Source organism: Quercus suber, unplaced genomic scaffold (assembly GCF_002906115.3).
Source record: "Quercus suber isolate HL8 unplaced genomic scaffold, Cork oak 2.0 scaffold_878, whole genome shotgun sequence".
NCBI lineage: Eukaryota > Viridiplantae > Streptophyta > Magnoliopsida > Fagales > Fagaceae > Quercus > Quercus suber.
In genome coordinates this window covers 41,552-59,514 of record NW_027070307.1, presented here as the reverse complement: position 1 = coordinate 59,514, position 17,963 = coordinate 41,552, and the positions used below count along the sequence as shown (strand labels likewise).

The 17,963-nt window shown below is 34.2% G+C and overlaps 2 protein-coding genes across 4 annotated transcripts; one reads left to right on the top strand and one right to left on the bottom strand.

Moving 5' to 3' along the window:
* Window positions 1-1,154: 1,154 nt before the first annotated feature.
* LOC112034261 (calmodulin-like protein 11) lies at window positions 1,155-5,588 on the bottom strand. Its single transcript, XM_024067074.2, has 4 exons — window positions 5,369-5,588; window positions 2,211-2,368; window positions 2,010-2,087; window positions 1,155-1,686 (listed from the first exon to the last, which is right to left on the bottom strand). Exons 1-4 carry the CDS (start codon window positions 5,442-5,444, stop codon window positions 1,552-1,554), a joined length of 447 nt encoding a protein of 148 aa, XP_023922842.1. The 5' UTR covers window positions 5,445-5,588; the 3' UTR covers window positions 1,155-1,551.
* Window positions 5,589-9,170: 3,582 nt separating this feature from the next.
* Window positions 9,171-16,686, top strand: LOC112034236 (peptidyl-prolyl cis-trans isomerase CYP63). Of its 3 annotated transcripts, XM_065768018.1 has the most exons (15): window positions 9,171-9,331; window positions 10,536-10,700; window positions 11,154-11,251; window positions 11,372-11,426; window positions 11,608-11,696; window positions 12,396-12,420; window positions 12,530-12,568; window positions 12,660-12,777; window positions 12,990-13,150; window positions 13,273-13,621; window positions 13,720-13,853; window positions 14,030-14,249; window positions 14,389-14,742; window positions 14,826-14,897; window positions 15,761-16,686. In XM_065768018.1, the coding sequence occupies exons 3-15, from the start codon at window positions 11,174-11,176 to the stop codon at window positions 16,143-16,145; spliced, it is 2,079 nt and encodes a 692-aa protein (XP_065624090.1). In that variant the 5' UTR covers window positions 9,171-9,331; window positions 10,536-10,700; window positions 11,154-11,173; the 3' UTR covers window positions 16,146-16,686. The 3 variants fall into 3 exon arrangements, with proteins under 3 accessions (XP_065624090.1, XP_023922810.1, XP_023922809.1); XM_024067042.2 differs by lacking the exon at window positions 10,536-10,700 and having other exon boundaries at window positions 13,720-13,811; XM_024067041.2 differs by lacking the exon at window positions 10,536-10,700.
* Window positions 16,687-17,963: the final 1,277 nt, after the last annotated feature.

The window sequence follows — 17,963 nt, the reverse complement described above, 5'->3', positions numbered from 1 at the left end:
GTTAATAACCAAAACAAAAATCTCAGTGAAGCATAACAAAGCATCACGCAATCTCAACGAAAGCGCCCTCGTCAGCTTTAGCTTAGCATTGAAGGTATTTTGCTATGGTCACCAAAAGCCACGTCTTGGTTTTTTGCACATGGTGATGATGTTGATGATTACTAATAGAGACATGGCTTATAGCAACCTTTAACAAAATATGGGTGACATGTCTTAATGCCTAAACACTTATCTAACAAATGATGGTTAGACTCCTAACAAAGATGAACTAATGAACGCCATAGTTACCATAAAAATTATATCAAACATGAAATGTCAAAATGGGAAATTTGAAATCTCGAAAGCCAAAATAGAAACAATCTTAAACTTTTAACGATAACGCAATAATTTAATCTTTAGTTTACTATGTTTCATTTTGGTTCCCTTTAAAACATGAGAACCCCTCTCATGCAGATTTTTCCCCCCCCCAAATAAGGGATCCTTGCCCCTAGACCCTAGTGTACATATATAAGTTACATTTTGCATAGGTAAAATATTAATTGTCCTCCCTCTCTCATCATTTTCTTCCTTGTCCCTCCCATTTTTCTCTCATCTCTTACTCAAGAATGTTGAAGGCAAAAAGCATCTACTTTGTCTTGCCCAGATCCGCCTTGATCTTGTCTAATGTAGGTTTACCCATGGTTTTAAAATTTGGACCAAACCGGCTGGTCCAACTAGTTCAACCAAAAATCGAGCACTATTCCAATGTGGTAAAAATCCCAAAAACCAGTGAAAACCAACCAAAAATTGGGTTAAACCAAGAATTGGAGGCAAAACTGTTTTTTTGCCCCAGTCCGGTTTTAAAATCATGGGTTTACCTTGACCCAAAAGGACCAAAACAGAACGGGGCAAATTGGGCAATAAAAATTCAACCTTGTACACCATCCCATTGTTACTCAAAACGTAGGTTAGGAACTGGATTCAAGCGCTAATTTGAATTTTTTAATCAACACATTTTTAACAGGCATTCATTAAAAAAGTGAAGTTGTGGATTAAAGAGTTAAGGAGTTTTTAATTAGAATAGTTCGGATGACATAGTCTGATTGATGACTTATAGATCTTTTTTTTTTTTTTTTTTGATAGGAGATGACTTATAGATCTTATTCATGCATCACTTACCAAAAAAAGTTCTTAAATATATATATTATTCAAAGAGTCTTAATATTGTACAGGAATTACAAAATACACAGAAGATGTATACCATATAATCTGTACCGATTTTATTACAAGGTAAAAAAATGAAGCCTAGACTCTAGTAACCCAAAACATGGTTTATTCTAATTTCTAACTTCAAATTTATGTGGACTATCTGGCTAACCAATAACCATGATGGAAATTACCAGCATCTATATTTCGTCATCATCAGTATAATAACACCATATTCTATTTATTTACCCCCCTCCACCCAAAAAAAAAAAAAACTGCACAATGTATTGCAATAAAAAAATGGGAAGGAAGTTGGGACATTGACAAGAATTGGGGAGGTTTTCCATTTTAATTTATTGAATAAGATCAATTAAGCATCATCATCCTTGCAAATTCTTCATAGCTGACTTGACCGTCACCATCTAAATCAGCCTCTCTAATCATTTGTTCAGCCTCTTCCACTGTCAGTCTCTCCCCCAAATTTATCATTACTTGTCTCAACTACATTACAAAAATGTCTTAGTTTAGTTAAGGTATAAGAACTAATCATATTATTTACATTTATATAAAGATAAACTAAGAAAGATATAAAGCCCAGATCAAAAAAAGAACAAAAAAAGAAGAAAGTCTAAGAAAGATATAAAGCAAAAATTATTTTCTAAAAGAATTTGTGATAGCTCCAAAAATGGAAAGGAAAAATAAAAACTTAAAAAGCCAATATATGGAAAATAAAATAGGCAAAACTACAGTTATATTTTTTTAAAAAAAAGTTATACACATATAAAAACAAGCTCTACCACATACATGAAGGTGGGGAGTCTCACCTCATTAGCTGAAATATATCCATCTTGATCCCTGTCAAATACTTTGAATGCTTCTTTTAGCTCATCGGCAACATTTTCCTATTAGAATCACATCCTCGTCAAAATCTTAAAACTACTTAAGAAATTTACTAACAATATAAAATCAAGCCCCAATTACCACTCCCCCACCCCTCTCAAAAAAAAGAAGAAGATCTTATATACCTTCATTTTTCTTGCCATAATATTCAAGAACTCTTCAAAGTCTATTGTCCCACTTCCATCAGCATCAACTTCACCAATCATGTCTTGAACTTCTTCTTTTGTGGGATTTTCGTTCAATGATTGAATTATTGTTGCCAATTCTTCCATAGTGATGTAGCCTTCAAGTGGTGAAGTCAAGATTTTAATTAAGGGAGACAATATTAAAAGATAGTGTTAAACCTTAAAAGCATAAATAATTTAGAAAATGTTAAATAATATAAGTAACAAAATAAAATAAACAATTAACCTTTTTAATTGTCATACAAGAAATATAATTTTCTTTTTCTAAAATACAAGAAATATAATTAATGTAACTGCAAATTGAAATGAGATGGAAAGTTTTTATTTATTTGAGTGGGGGTCTAGGAGATTCAAAGGGTGCAAGGTGATTTAGGACTAAATAATCTAATTATATCCATATTCTTCCTAATAATAATTAACTGTGGGTATATATTTCATGTAGTAAAAAGATATAAAGAAAAATAGTTTATATATATTAATTTGAAAAATTAATATAAATATAAGAAATTTTTAAATAAGTCATTTGAATTCTTAAGAGTAAATTGAAAATTTAAATCAACATAGAAGTATTAAAAAAACTGATGATGTAATTGAAAATTTTCAGAAAGTTCTATATATGTGTTGATTTCTTTTAGGAATTTATACGTTGATTTCTTTTAAGAATTTATACAATGCCTAACCTCTTTTTCTTATGCTCTCAATTCTCTCCCCCCATTATTCCAAATATGGATTTATTGCAGAAAACCCCAATGGTTCATTCGAATCGAAGTATTTGAAGAGATATATTTATATATCGACTTTAGTTTAAATAGATTAAATAAAATAAAAGTATATATAATATAATTTTATTAATGAAATTAAGGGGTAATTTATATATTAATAATGGATTTGAAATGATTGGGATGCAAGATATTATTTCAAAATTAACACACAAGCATTTCTATTGAAGCAAGTTCTCAAAGCTCAAATCCATTATATATGGTTAAAATCCATATAAACTATTTTGTAATAGTAATTCTTTTTTAATCACTTACTTTAAATCCTTAAATTCAAATGCAACACAAAAGAGGTATTGGATTATATAGATTAAAAAAAAAACAACGAAAATATAATATCAGTTTTTATTATTATGTTAATAGTAAAACCAATAAAATTTAGAAGACCTTTTATTATTATTATTATTATTATTATAACAAATTGGCACCCTAGGAGGAAAGGAAATTTCTAGTTTATATAGGAACACATATGGGAGACTATATATATATATATATATATAGGTTTAAGTTACACTTAGTATAACTCTAAGTAATGTTATACCATCCAATTTTAAGAATCCCACCGAAGAATTACATGTTCTATGTGTGCTTAACATGCATGCCAATTTTCATGACAATCGGATGTTATTTATCATGTGATCTATAAAATCATCTTTTATAAATTATTTTAAACTACAAAAACTTAAATTTAAACAATTGATTAATAAACTGACTATTAATCTTTGATTACTATGAAATTTTACAAGTATAGAAAGTATATGAAATAATGTAGTCTAATAGTAGATTTGTCAAAATTCGCATCTGATAATACGTTATTAAATGGTATAATATCGCTTACAATTACACCAAATATAACTTAAATCCAACTTTTATACATACACACGTGTGTGATGGAGACAAAAGTGGCCATTTATTAAGGAAAATATATCTTTCATAGGGATTGGACATTTTTCGTGGGACTGGGGTTAATTAGGGGTCCATTGTCACTATTAATCTTTGATTACCATGAAATTTTACAAGTGTCGAGAATATATGAAATAATGTAGTCTAATAGTAAATTTGTCAAAATTCGCATCTAATAATACATTATTAAATGGTATAATATCGCTTACAATTACACCAAATATAACTTGAATCCAACTTTTATATATACACACGCGTGTGATGGAGACAAAAGTAGCCATTTATTAAGGGAAATATATCTTTCATAGGGATTGGACATTTTTCGTGGGACTGGGGTTAATTAGGGGTCCATTGTCCCTTCTAGACCCCTAAAGCCGTGACTTCACCCATGACTTCGACGTCACCGACAATTCAACAAACTAATAGTCAAATTAGACTAATATAATTACACAAAATATAACTTGAATCCAACTTTTATATATACACACACGTGTGTGATGGAGACAAAAGTGGCCATTTATTAAGGGAAATATATCTTTCATAGGGATTTGACATTTTTCGTGGGACTGGGGTTAATTAGGGGTCCATTATCCCTTCTAGACCCCTAAAGCCATGACTACACCCATGACTCCGACGATACCGACAATTCAACAAACTAATAGTCAAATTAGACTAATAGAACATGTCCCAATTTTACACCCAAACAGAAATATTCAACTGTTTTCTTCTCATTATGCTTGTTTTTGGAAGCATTAAGCCTATTTGATTATGTTTTCAGACATTTGTGTATTCAGAAAAAGGACAAACAAAAAATATTACAAACAATATATTTCTCTGGTTCTTCAGGAAAAAAAAAAAAAAAAAAAAAACTATGGTTTGTTTCTCTGAACTGAAAACATAAATTTTCCTATTTCTACAAAAAATATTACAAACAATATATTTCTCTGGTTCTTCAGGAAAAAAAAAAAAAAAAAAAAAAACTATGGTTTGTTTCTCTGAACTGAAAACATAAATTTTCCTATTTCATCATATTCTTTGAAAAATAGGCTGTTTTAAATATAATTCATTAAAAAACAGATTTCGAAACACATTTGAGAATTGGTACTAGTTTTATATCTCCGTGAATTAAGAAACAAGAACCAAACGGCTTTATTAGTAATCTGGCATAGCAAAACACAAATAAAAAAGATTGGATTCTTAAACTCTCAAAAATAATGTAACACGAAGTTTTATACAACTAGAACCTGAACCACACAACTATTAATTGCAAAGCTCATTTCCTCAACTATATATCCTCTACGACATGAAAGAATTATTATTATTTTAAATCAAACATATATACATCAATTGCTAGGCGCTAAAGTAATTAAGAACAAAGATGCATTAAAAAAAAAAAAGTTTAGCTACAAGAAAACACACCATCGGAGTCCTTGTCGATGAGACAAAAGGCCTCCCGGAACTCGGCAACCTGATTTTCTGTCAATGTATCAGCCATGATGAGTTTGATCTTTGAAACCCTAATCAAAATTGAGAAAAACTGTTTTCCAGGGTGAAGAAACTACAAGGAAGAGTGAATGGCAAGTATGATTAAGTTTTAGGGAAGAATGCCATATAAACAAGTTTTTCATTCAAGTGAGGTGTGCATTAAATTATATTTTTGAAATAGTCAAACACGCATGAGAAAATTTCCATTCAAAAGCTGGAATTTTTCTATAAGTCGGTCTCAACGTTTGAATGGTAACATTTTTCAACTATACAGCTGTTGGCCCGTACTCAACGATAGTCAGCTAGACCATGACTTTCATTTGCTCCTTTTTTGAATTTTTCCAAACGTTTTGCTATAGTCAAAATTCATGGAGTTGAATACACTCTTAATTTTATTTCTTCTCATTCTTTTCATGTATCATTCTTCTTTTGAAGATTGAAAAACATAATATGAACATAAAATAGCCCCCATCTGAAGGAGAATCACGCAGAGACAATGGTGAAGGTTGGTCGTTAATTTAGATCATGTGACGATTTTGTTGGAACAATATTTGACTATGTTCTGTGAAAAGAAAAGGAAAAATGTTTTAAACCGAAAAAGTTCATTATTTTAGAAATCAATAATTGATCATTGTTGATTGTTTAGTTTAGGAACGAGTTTATTTTTCAAAACAAGCATGCTGTGTGAGAAATGTTTCAAAATGCATGTTGTTGATTAAGACGATCCTCTCCATTTGTGAACAATGGGTCACCTCTTCTAGATGATGACTTGAAAGATCTCATTTATCATGAGATTCTCAAAGACAATTCCTCATCTTTCATAGGGATTTTACGTAGGATTGTGGAAGGTAGATCGGATTGCAGATCGTAAGATCAGATCGTGAATCGTAAGATCCTACATTATTTGAGAAAAAAAAACAAAAAATACATATTGTTATGTTAAATAATCACATAAATTATAAATTCATTGATATAATTACCATATATCACTACATCAATTTGTAAGCATTATTTAAATAGGCCAAAACTCTCAAAATGTGACACTCTATTGGGATATTTTTTTTATTTGGATCCAACTAACACTTTCTACATTAGAGTGGAAAGACTTGGTCTATTGGGATTTTATTTTTCACTTGGGTTCAACTGAGCCTTTTATCAAGTTAAAGAATATTACAAGAAACCAAAGTCGTTTGGGATCGTTAGAATTGTATGATCCTATTGATCCTAAATGATCGCAAAAATCCTTAAAAGATCCGGATCATTTTGGACATGTGGGATCATAAAATTGTAGGATCGAAGGATCCAAATTGGAATTTTGACAACCATGCTCTTGAGACAATGTACCCTTTCTATGACAAAGTTAAGTGGTAACCCATCTCCATACTTTGACCACCCACCTTAAGAAAGTCTAGGACAAACTCCTTATGGTCAGTTTGGATAGATGAGCCCAAGCATGTCTAAGCATGAGTAACGAACAACATCAAGATTCCAATTATTACATCTTGCTCACATCTCATTATCAAAGAATTAAATCCCTAAAAACAACCCCCATAAGGACCATAATTAAAGGGAACCATTACAATGAAGCAAGCCATAGATACTATCTTCCTCTTTTTATTGATCCTAACTTAAGCATTGGAGAATTTTAGGTTGACACCATAATCTTCTTACTACACGCCCTAACCACCCTTCCTTCATCGTCTCTGATTAGAACTCCCACCCTGGTGGCATTTTGTGCTGCAAACACTGTACCATCAACATTAATCTTATATCGTCCTTGCTGTAGTGGACGCCATTTTGGTTGCTCCTTTATCTGTGCTATTGCTGGTTTCTCACAAAAAACCTAATATTCCCTCAGGTACTCCAAAGCAGAATCTACCACGACCCCACTGCTTTTCTTTTCCCCTTCATTTCTAATCTTATTCTAGTTAGTCCACATTGCCCATGCTATCATCATTATCTTCTCTACATAATTATTCTCCCATTTCACCACCATTGTCACGTACCATATGAGGTCCATGAATGAAGAAAACTGTAGGATCATCTATCTAGAAAATAGCTTAGACATCCTCTAAACTTCCTTTGCACTAGAGCAGCTCCAGAATAGGTGAACTAAGGATTCCACTTCAGTTTGACACACCTTGCAGTAGCTATCCATCAAAACCTTTCTCCTTTTGAGATTTTCTTTTGTGGGCAATATGTCTTTGCATGCCTTCCACGCAAAATGCCGCACTTTGTGAGGAATATTCATACTCCACAAGTATTTCCAAAATTTCCTTTGGTTACTGTCATTCGAAGCACTTGCTATTCCACCCTTAGGTACCTCCTCCATTGCAGCCCAATAAGCACTTCTAACACTGAATAACCCCGTCGTAGTTAGAGCCCATATTTGCTTGTCATCCTGCGGATTATAGCCAAGACCAATTCCACCTATGATCTCAGCCTCATGGGGTAAGAAAACTTGTCTCAAAACCTCCTGTTTCCATGTTCCACTATTGGCATCAATCAACTCCTTTACCCATGCTTCCTCATGGAGAGTAGATAGAGGAGAGGTGACCCTAAATGATGAAGGAGTAGGAAACCATTTGTCCTTCCATATTCGGATGCTCTTTCCATTCCCCACTTGCCATCGAAGACCCTTCCAAACCACATCCTGTGCAGCCATTATACTCCTCCATGCATAAGAGCGGTTTATTGCCCATACTTGCTTCTACAAAGTCACATGTAGGGAAATACTTCGCCTTGAAAACCTTGTTCAATAATGAATCCCCACCCCTTTGTAATCTCCACCCTTGTTTTGCCAAGAGAGCAAGATTAAACTGCTTCAACTGCTTAAACCTTATGCCACCTTTAGCTTTTGGAGCACAAAGCTTGTCCCAACTCATCCAAGCCATCTTCCTTTCATCCTTACATTGACCCCACCAAAAATTTCTTATTAAACTTGTCATTTCATTACACAGTGAGTCAAGGATTTTAAAACAACTCATGATGTAGCCAACGTCTGTGTTGATCAAGCTTTTGATCTAAATGATTCTGCACATTTATTGCCATATATAGCCAAAGCATAAAATTCATTTGTGAGGACCAACCACCAAGTTTAGGACCAAAAGTTTATTTTAAACCTTCCATCTATATATATATATATATATATTTTTTTTTTTTAAACTTTCATCCCATTTATATGTCCCTCGAAGGCTCAAAGTATTTTTTACTTGCTTGACATTTTTTTTTTTTAATTGTATCAACATATCTCTAGCTGTCTAAATTTAAAGTTAAATTAGATGAAAATTATGGTTTTTCTCATCCAATTCTCTTTTCATATATATATATATATATATTGGACATTTTATCATCCGACTACTTCATGAATTATCATTTTTTCCACTTTCTCAATTAGTTCCATAAAATGATCAAATGAAAGTAGAAAGAAAAAGAAAGGCCTTACTTGAAAAATACCTTGTTTTTCACTTTTTTTTTAATTGGAAAGAATCAAATCAAAATCCTTTTCGGACTCCTATAAAAAAAGAAAAAAAAAAAAAAATCCTTTTCAGACTTATTCTGGCCATAAATGTCGCTTTAATAACTGAAAGTTTCGTTGTATCAAATATCAATACCAAGAACGCGTGGCAAACATAGAACCGATCACCTGTGTAAAAGTCTGCTCCGCAATGTATTGGATTCTTCCTCCAATACTTCTTTCTTAAACATTTATTATATATATATATATTCCCAGAAAATAAAAAATAAAAAATAAAAATCTCTGTGAAATAATGAGCTTAGCTCAGCCAGTTAAACCCTTCACTCTCAAATCTCTATACAAAGCTAATTATTTCGGCCACCGAGTTTGAGTGCGAGATTTCTCCCGAGTTCACTCAGTCCGACTCACTACCCAATCAAGTTAGTCTCTGCAAACGATTTGCTCTTCTTCTTCAATTTTTATTTATATATTTTTTGTGGCTTCTAGGTTTTTAATTCTCTGCAATTTTGTTAATTTTTTTTTTTAGTTTTATTTTTTATTATTGGCTTTCAATTCTGGACTGATTTTGGTCCGATTCGGTGTATCATTATTATGCAAATTGAGCTTGTTTGAGTTGAGGCACAGTTTGATTTGGGCAATTAGGGTTTAGGGTTTTGTGTATTCTGCTGCAATGTGCTTATTAATTGCAAATATTTGAAGATTTTAGCAGTATTTTGAGAAATTCTCGAATCTTAGCGATTTTGTATTCGAATGAGTTGGGGCACAACTTGATTGGGGAGATTAGGGTTTAGGGTTTTGTGGGTTCTGCTGCAATGCGCTTATTAGTGACCTTGATTTGAAGTTTTTAGCTGGATTTTTTTAAATTCTTGCATCTGAATGGAATTTTGTATACAAATGAAGTTTCTTAGAGTATATATACTGCTTCAATGAAGAATTAGGGGTTTTACGGGTTTTCTTCGAATACTTTTATGTTCAAAAAAAATTGCAGTAGTCACCAGTATGTTGAATTCTTTCTTTTTGAATTTAATGAGTGATTTGTGAATAAGCTTGATGAAGTCTGTTAAGCTTGAATGAATATTTACACCATGTATTGGTTTTAAGTAGAATTTCCAAATTTTTGAATGATTCTTTGGGTTGTCTGTTTAATTTGGATTGTGTTAGATAGATATCTGGTGAAAATAGTATTTGCGAAGTTTTAGTTTCAAGGAAATGAAGACCTTTGTTTGCATTAATGTGCTTTCATATTGCCAATAAGCTCCAGCTCAACTGGCACGTCCTCTCCTTATAAGTGCTAGGTGGAGGGTGAGGTCATGGGGTCAAAACCTATCAAGTGTATTTGTAAATTACCAACAACAACAAAAAAGCGTGCTTTCATTTTCTATTTATTCTGTCATTTTCATGTCTCTGAGGCAAATGTGTTGGTTGTTTTGTAAGTGAATGTTATATTTGAAGTGTTACTTGGGTGCTGACTTTTAAATGTCTACCTTTTTGGGAGTTTACCAATGAACCATCTCATGAGATCTGTAAACTTGAAATCTACATGATTAGAATTTGTTGGACCACTTGAATTACAGTTTTTCTTGGGAGTTCTCAACTTCTACTTCCTTCTTTACTTGAAAACAGGTGTTGGTTAAAAATCCTGCTTGAATTTTCTAAAAGGTATCTCATATTAATGATGCATTCCAAATTTTTTGTTTTTGATGACCTGGAACCTCGTCAAGGCAGGGCCCTTTAGATCCACCTCTGGAGATTAGACCCAGGATACCTGCAATCTCCCGCAAACCACAGGTATTGAGTAAGTGAGGGTGTGTTATGGGGGATTGAACCAAGGTACTCTAGCTGGAGTGGGATTTGTCCGCTACCCTAACCAATCGGTCCACACACTCGCGGGACATTCGAAATTAAAAGTACTTGAGTCATTTTTTATTGTTAAGTTACACATGCACTTAGTGGTTCCTGAAGCCACAACCTCTATGGGAGGAGGAAGTGCTAGCTGAGCTGTAGCTCATTGGCACTCATATCCATGTGAAAGGGAAAATTATATTGAATGTATTGTTTGAACTTAGCTATGATATAATAGGTGAAAATATTGGATGATGTGATTTCTGTGTAACAATCTAGTGTGTTTGACATAAAAGAATTAAATGATGGCTAACAAACCCAGAGTAAGAAATGGATTATTTTGGTTATGTAGTGTTGCAATATATATGTTGAATATAGTCTCTCTTCTTTTTTCCCCAGCATCCTTGAAGCAAGTAGATATGAGTGAGAAAAAGAACCCCTTTGTATTCTTAGATGTCTCAGTTGATGGGGATCCTGTGGAAAGAATTGGGATTGAGGTAATAAGATACCACAGAGATCTCTTTTTTGCTTGATGTTTTATCCTTTTTTATTTTATTTAATTAAACGTACATTTAATTTTGAGATAAAGTTCCAATCCTTTATTTTAAATTGTGCAGCTTTTTGCTGATGTTGTTCCTAAGACAGCAGAGAATTTTCGGGCACTCTGTACAGGTATCATTGAGGTTTTCAATTTTTTATTATGATTTTAAGCAGTCATTCCATGGTCATGTATGGAGGTGAACAATCCATCGTCGAAGTCTAATTAGTAGTTACCCCATCTACTAGGGTTGTGCCCTAAAAGAAGTGTTTTGAGTAATATTTTGAATCTTGGTATTGTGCTGTTCTACTGTAGGAGAGAAGGGCATTGGAAAGTCTACTGGGAAACCCTTGCACTTCAAGGGATCATATTTTCATCGAATAATTAAAGGATTCATGGCCCAGGTATGTAATATTTCTTCATTATAGACCATCTTCATCATGAAAAATTACTTGCAATGATGCTTGTTCCTTGACATTTGGTGGTGAAGACTCCGTTTAGTAGTTTCAATCTTATAGAGTTATACAACTTACGGTTAAAATTGAGGTTGTTCATATGCCTTAATTTTTCATGTTACTGTCTCCCCCGATTACTCCTCTTTGAATGTGAGAACAAGATTTCAGATGATGCTTATTGGTTATTCAACAGGAATAGAGAAATTGACCCATATACAAGCTTCGATATGTTTTTAGAAATCACATTTCCTATGAAACAGAAGCATGGCTGGCTCCCCGTTCTCTGATTTTGCAATTTGCTCTGTCTACCTTGTCAGTGTCTAACTAATACACCATGTTTATTTTTGTAAATGGGAGCACGTAGTCTGCATTAAAGTAATCTCTTGTGTGAAATTTGTTTATCTGAGAGATGACAGTTAAACTACATTGAATCATTTGAATTAAAATTGCATAGAAATGAATGATGCTACCAGACTTGCTTGAATTAGAGCACGGTGATTCATCCATTCATCCTATCTCTGCAGTACAGGGAATGTTATACATCATCATTTTTATTCTTTAACATACATCTGATCATACACAAATCTCCTGTCAAACATATATCTGATCATACGCAAACTGTTCACATTTCTTCTGTTGTCCTTACAGGGTGGTGATTTTTCAAAGGGAGATGGTATGCTTTTCGTTCCCGTGATTTATATCTTTTGATTGATGCAGATTCTTTGTTTAACTTCTATATTCATGCCCAGATTTGTAAGGAACAAACTTTACTTGGTTTGCAGGCACTGGTGGAGAAAGTATATATGGAGGAAAATTTGCTGGTAATCTTTGTGTTTGATTGCCTTTTGCATTTGAGCATGTCTGATGTATTGGTTTCATGATTAATCATTCCAATTGGTATTCTATTAACAGATGAGAATTTTAGGCTGAAGCATGATGGAGCTGGTTTTCTCTCAATGGCAAATTGTGGTCCAAACACAAATGGGTCCCAGTTCTTTATAACCTTCAAGCGCCAACCCCATCTTGATGGGTATTTGACATATGCTTGTGTTACTCATATTTTTGTGTCATATTACCTCTTGCTCATTACCACCTAAGCTTATTTCACCTGTTCGCTGCTGCTTTTCATAGTCCTGGAAAACTATGTTAGGATAATAATATACAATTGCCCCTGCTCTTCATTGTAAACTATTGGGATTTTTATTCTTGTAATAATAATATTTTCTCATGTAATTTGGGTAGGAAACATGTTGTTTTTGGAAAAGTTGTCAAGGGATTGGACCTTTTGAAGAAAATTGAGCAGCTGGCAACAACTGTGGGGAAACCTGCTGGACCTGTGAAAATTGTAGATTGTGGTAAAACTAGTGAAAGTAATACTCAGGATGCAGTTGGAAAAGAGAAAGGTAATTCTAGGGTTATCATTGTTTGGTTGCAAGGATTTTGTGATTCACTTTCTACTTTATCAAACAGCATATTGGGCTTTTATTCTATATGTATTGCTGTATGACATCATTTTTTCTTTCAGGGAAAAAGAAAAAACCAGTGAAGGCTCCGTCTTCTACAGATAGTTCTGAATCTTCTGATGAGCAAATGAGAGGAAGACACAAAAAATCTTTGAAGGACAGAAGAAAAAAAAGAAAAAGGAGATACTCTTCATCTGATTCCTACAGCTCTAATACAGAATCTGATTCTTTTTCTTCAGATACTGATTCAGATTCATCACTATCTGATTCAAGTTATTCTAGCGATGGAAGGTATAGGAAGAGGAGGTCTGCAAAAAGAGATAAGCACCAGCGTGGGAGGAAAAGGAAGGATGGGCGAAGAGAGAGAAAGAGAGGCCGCCGGGACAAACGATCAAAGCGCAAGTCTAAATGGTGTGGCTTATGCTTAATTACGTGCAGCCTTTCTTCTTAGTTTCCTTTGAAATGTCCTGATTGATTTTTCCATATATTCATAATGGTCTTTTTGGCAGGAGTTCGGAGAGTTCAAGTGATACGGATAGCGAGAGTACAAGCATTAGCAGCAGTTCTGATGATGAAAAGACTGTTTCTGCTCGGAAAACTGGTAACTCAAAACATGTTGAAAATAGACCACCTAGAAATCTTGGTATCCCCCCACCTGTCCTTTTTCACATCTCATTTTTGGTTCATAATTTATGTATGTTTTTATCTATGCCATTTAGATTAATGTGATACTGCAAAATTTGAGTGAATTTCATCAACCCACTTCCATTTACATTGATGTTGCACAGCCTAAACTCCTGGGTCATTGTGATATTACAGATACAGGAAAAAAATCCTTAACCCCTCTCTCAGTAAAAGAAACAATTGTTGAGCAACTGAAGGATCGTGAGATCAGGACCAGTAGGGAAAACTCCTCACATGAGGAAGGTGAACTATCTCCAAAGAATGATGAACTTTTAAGCAATGGCCATGGAAAAAATGCTAGATCTGATAAACGTGCTAATCAGCAGTCCTATTCAGATGACTCGAATAGATCCAGGTTTATCTGATAAATGTGTATTTATGTTTTCTCTTCATCTTTAACATTTTATTTGTGTTTGACCATCGCATATATAATGGGTTCTTTACACTTCTGTAATTACGCTGACAAAGTTTCTGTGAATATTAAAAATTAACAGGAGTCTGACTCCCAAAAGAATGACCAGAAACAGCAGCAGTCTAAGCCCAAGTCAAAAAAGAATTCCTAGTAGAAGTCCTGATAGGAAGTCTGGCGAGCAAAATCATGGAAGGTATTCAAAGGGTCCATTGGGTAGTCCTGCACGCAAAGCCCCTGAACCTTCTACTTCCAACCATGACAAAGGTGTGTTGAGAAACCCTTCTCCAGATGGTGCTTCAAAACGCGTCAGAAAAGGGCGTGGCTTCAGTGACAAGTACTCATTTGCACGTCGTTACCGTACTCCATCTCCAGAGCGGTCACCTCGTAGTACCTATCGTTATGGGGGAAGAAATTTTTATGAAAGGAACCGTGATAGGTAATCTCAACTCAATGTCATTTAAGTTATGATGAACACTTCCATTATCTCTCAAGTTTAATTCTTTTTGTGTGTGCGTGAAGGTATCCAAGCTACAGAACTTATAACGAGCGCTCACGTCACAGAAGTCCACAGGGAGGCAGAAGCCCACCAAGGTTCTCTCCCTCTCTCCCTCTCTCTCTCTCTCATACATAAAGAGTATCATAGGTTGCGTACTTTGTCATAGAAAGATCACATCCTATGGTTTTTTTAGTTATTTCTGCATATATTTTTTTTTGTGTTACGAACAAGGACATGTCTTTTCTTTGGGGTACCATTTTGTACACTAATTGTATACTTAGGCAGTACCCCTTTTGGCAGTTTCAGTAATATTATTACTGATCAGTGAAGAATCTGAAAACAGCATGAAGGTCTGATTGATGTTCTCTTCTTCTTAATTTTTTTTGCTCTCTGCTCTTTAGGTTGTAACCCACACATTTTCTTGTCAATCAAACACACAGAAAATGCAGGAAATAATTTTTTTTTTCTTTACTTTTCTTTTACTCTTTCTGTCAATCAAATGGATCCTTAAGGGTGTTTGGCAAAGCACAAAATTGGTTCAGTCTGGTTCTGAACCAAACCTAAAACAAATACTAGTTGAACTTTACATAGGTTTACGTTTATATGCAATTTATCTAAACAAAATAATTGCAGTTCTGCCTTTTTACAGAAATAGTTTGTACTATTTTAAATGCAAAAGTAGCAAATTTACAACCAGTCCATATGTCTTGAAAGAGGAATAATTGTATATTTCTGGACCCCAACTGGCACTAAATAATTAAGCGGCCTGGCGTAAAGAGTGTCCATGGATGAATTTTAACTCACAATAGTGTTTCCGTTGCACCAATGGCAAGCAAGAATATTTATGATCAAAGTGAAAAAGCCATTTATTTTTAATTGGTTTGTTCCTTAATCCTGTAGATTATGCTATTTTGTTCCCAGCAGTCTGAGGTTAATCTACGTTTCCTTTATCATGTAGATACCATAGTAGAAGAAGTCGAAGTAGGAGCATTTCTCGCAGTCCAGGTGGTTATCGTGGCCATAACAGGGACTGTAGCCGGAGCCAGAGTCCAACACGCAGCCCGAGTCCAATAGATACACGACCACCTATAAGTGAGAGATTGAAATCTCGTCTCGGTCCTCGAATTGATGATCAGCAGTCTCCAGCTAGAGGAAGGTTGAGGTCCAGATCCATGAGTCATGGCTCCTCACAGTCCAGATCTCCGGATGCTTCACCACAAAAGCGTCGTGACAGAAAGATCTCTGCCTCTCCTGGCAGGTCTAGATCAAGCTCAAGCTCCCCATCTGGACAAAGAGGGTTGGTTTCCTACGGAGAAGCCAGTCCTGATTCAGGGACAAGATAACTTCTTGTGGTATCTAATTTGAGTATGGAATTCTGGTTCTGGGACAAGGTCATGGAGTGATTTCAAGGATCTAATCTGAGTAAACCTATCTCCTTAGTGTACGGAATTGATTGAAGGGAATGAGAGAAACTATTCCTTTTAATTTATCCTTTTTTTTTTTTGTTGGTGCTGAATTGTAATTGAAATAAACATAAGCTCCCCTGGTCATATTTTTGCTCCTTCCCAATTTCAATAACATGTTGGAAAACTTGGCTGAAAACTGGAAGAACTCAACTGATATGTGAAACTTTGTCCAAGTATGGATGTTTGTTCATGCTTTGCAAAGTTTTTGGTTATTTGGTCAAGCTCAGACGATATCAAGGGAGTAGGGACCTTTAAATATTTAGGGTCCTTGGACAGTAATGCTGATTTACGTCTTGGTGTCAAAAATGAACAAATGTCATCTAAGTAGAGACTGGCTACTGTAAACATTGCATGTTTCAACCAAGTCTATTATCTCGTTTTTAAATTTTCATGAATCTAAAAGTAGAGTTTGGCTCGAGTCCTGTGTATTGAGCGGAAGCTTTGCGCTCAAAACTATACATGATGTTGTGGGTTCCTGTGAATTTAACTGGTGAGATTTTTTGTCATTGGATAAAAAGACCTAGGTTCTAATTTTGCCTGTACAAATTACAAAATCTATTGGTATTTTGATCTAGTGATTAAAAGTAAATCACCGTAGATTATATATACATACATATATATATATCATGTCACATCAGTAAAATATTATTTCGCTATAAAATTAATAATAATATCATTTAAATGATGTGAATTTATTCATGTTTAGATTTGTGAATTACATCATTTCTTTGGATAAAATGAATTATTTCTATTTAGGAAATGGAGATGATCAATTATTCAATCATCATCATCAACATCACGTACTTTTATTGATTATTGATCAGAATAATGTTCCAACCTTAGAAATCTTTTTATCTTGGGGAGGTTGGGGGGAGGGAGGGGAAATGGATATCTAAATACTTTACCACATTTCATTGGGGGTCAATTGAACATGGAACCAATAATAATAAGTTGGGAAATCACATTTTATGAAACTATGATCAAGCAAACAATAGTTGAAATAAAATTTTCATCCCTAAAGTTTGGCCAAGTTTAATTTCAATCCCCAAAACTTTTAAAAATTGCAATATTATTATTTTAAAATATAGAAAATACCATTTATTTTAGACTGCCTAATTTTTAACCGAATGTTTTCATTTCAAAAATTAAACTTTTACTCAAAAAAAAAAAAAAAAAAAACCTCTATTTGGAATTGACTTGTAATAAATTAGTGTAGATATATGTTTGAGTGGTGATACTAATGACGTTTATATTTTCTGTAAGGACTCAATTTGAATTGAGTATTGGGTTTTCAGCCCAACAAGCCCAAACAATACATTTATAGAGAGTGGGCTGACAGGCTTAGGTGCTGGCCGTTGATCACCATGCCCAAACTTATTTTTTGAAAATGGCTAAGTGTTTTCTTACAAATGAGGGAATGCTCCTCGGCCTGTGGCCGAGGAGGCCCTTCCTTTTCCCCCCTCCCTCTATTGGCTTTTCTAGCTCTTCTTTTATAGTTTTAATCTTCCTATCTTTTGCTTCCATCTGTTGATTGCCTATTCGCCTTTTTCTCTGGTCGTCCATCCCATCAGAGGCTTTATCGATACTCAAGTGGCTCACTCTGACCAACGTTATCCTGCCAAGGGGTTACCTCTCCATTAATGCGGCCAGGGGGGTTAGTTGAGTGCATTAAATGCGAGAGTGACAGCTTGCTTT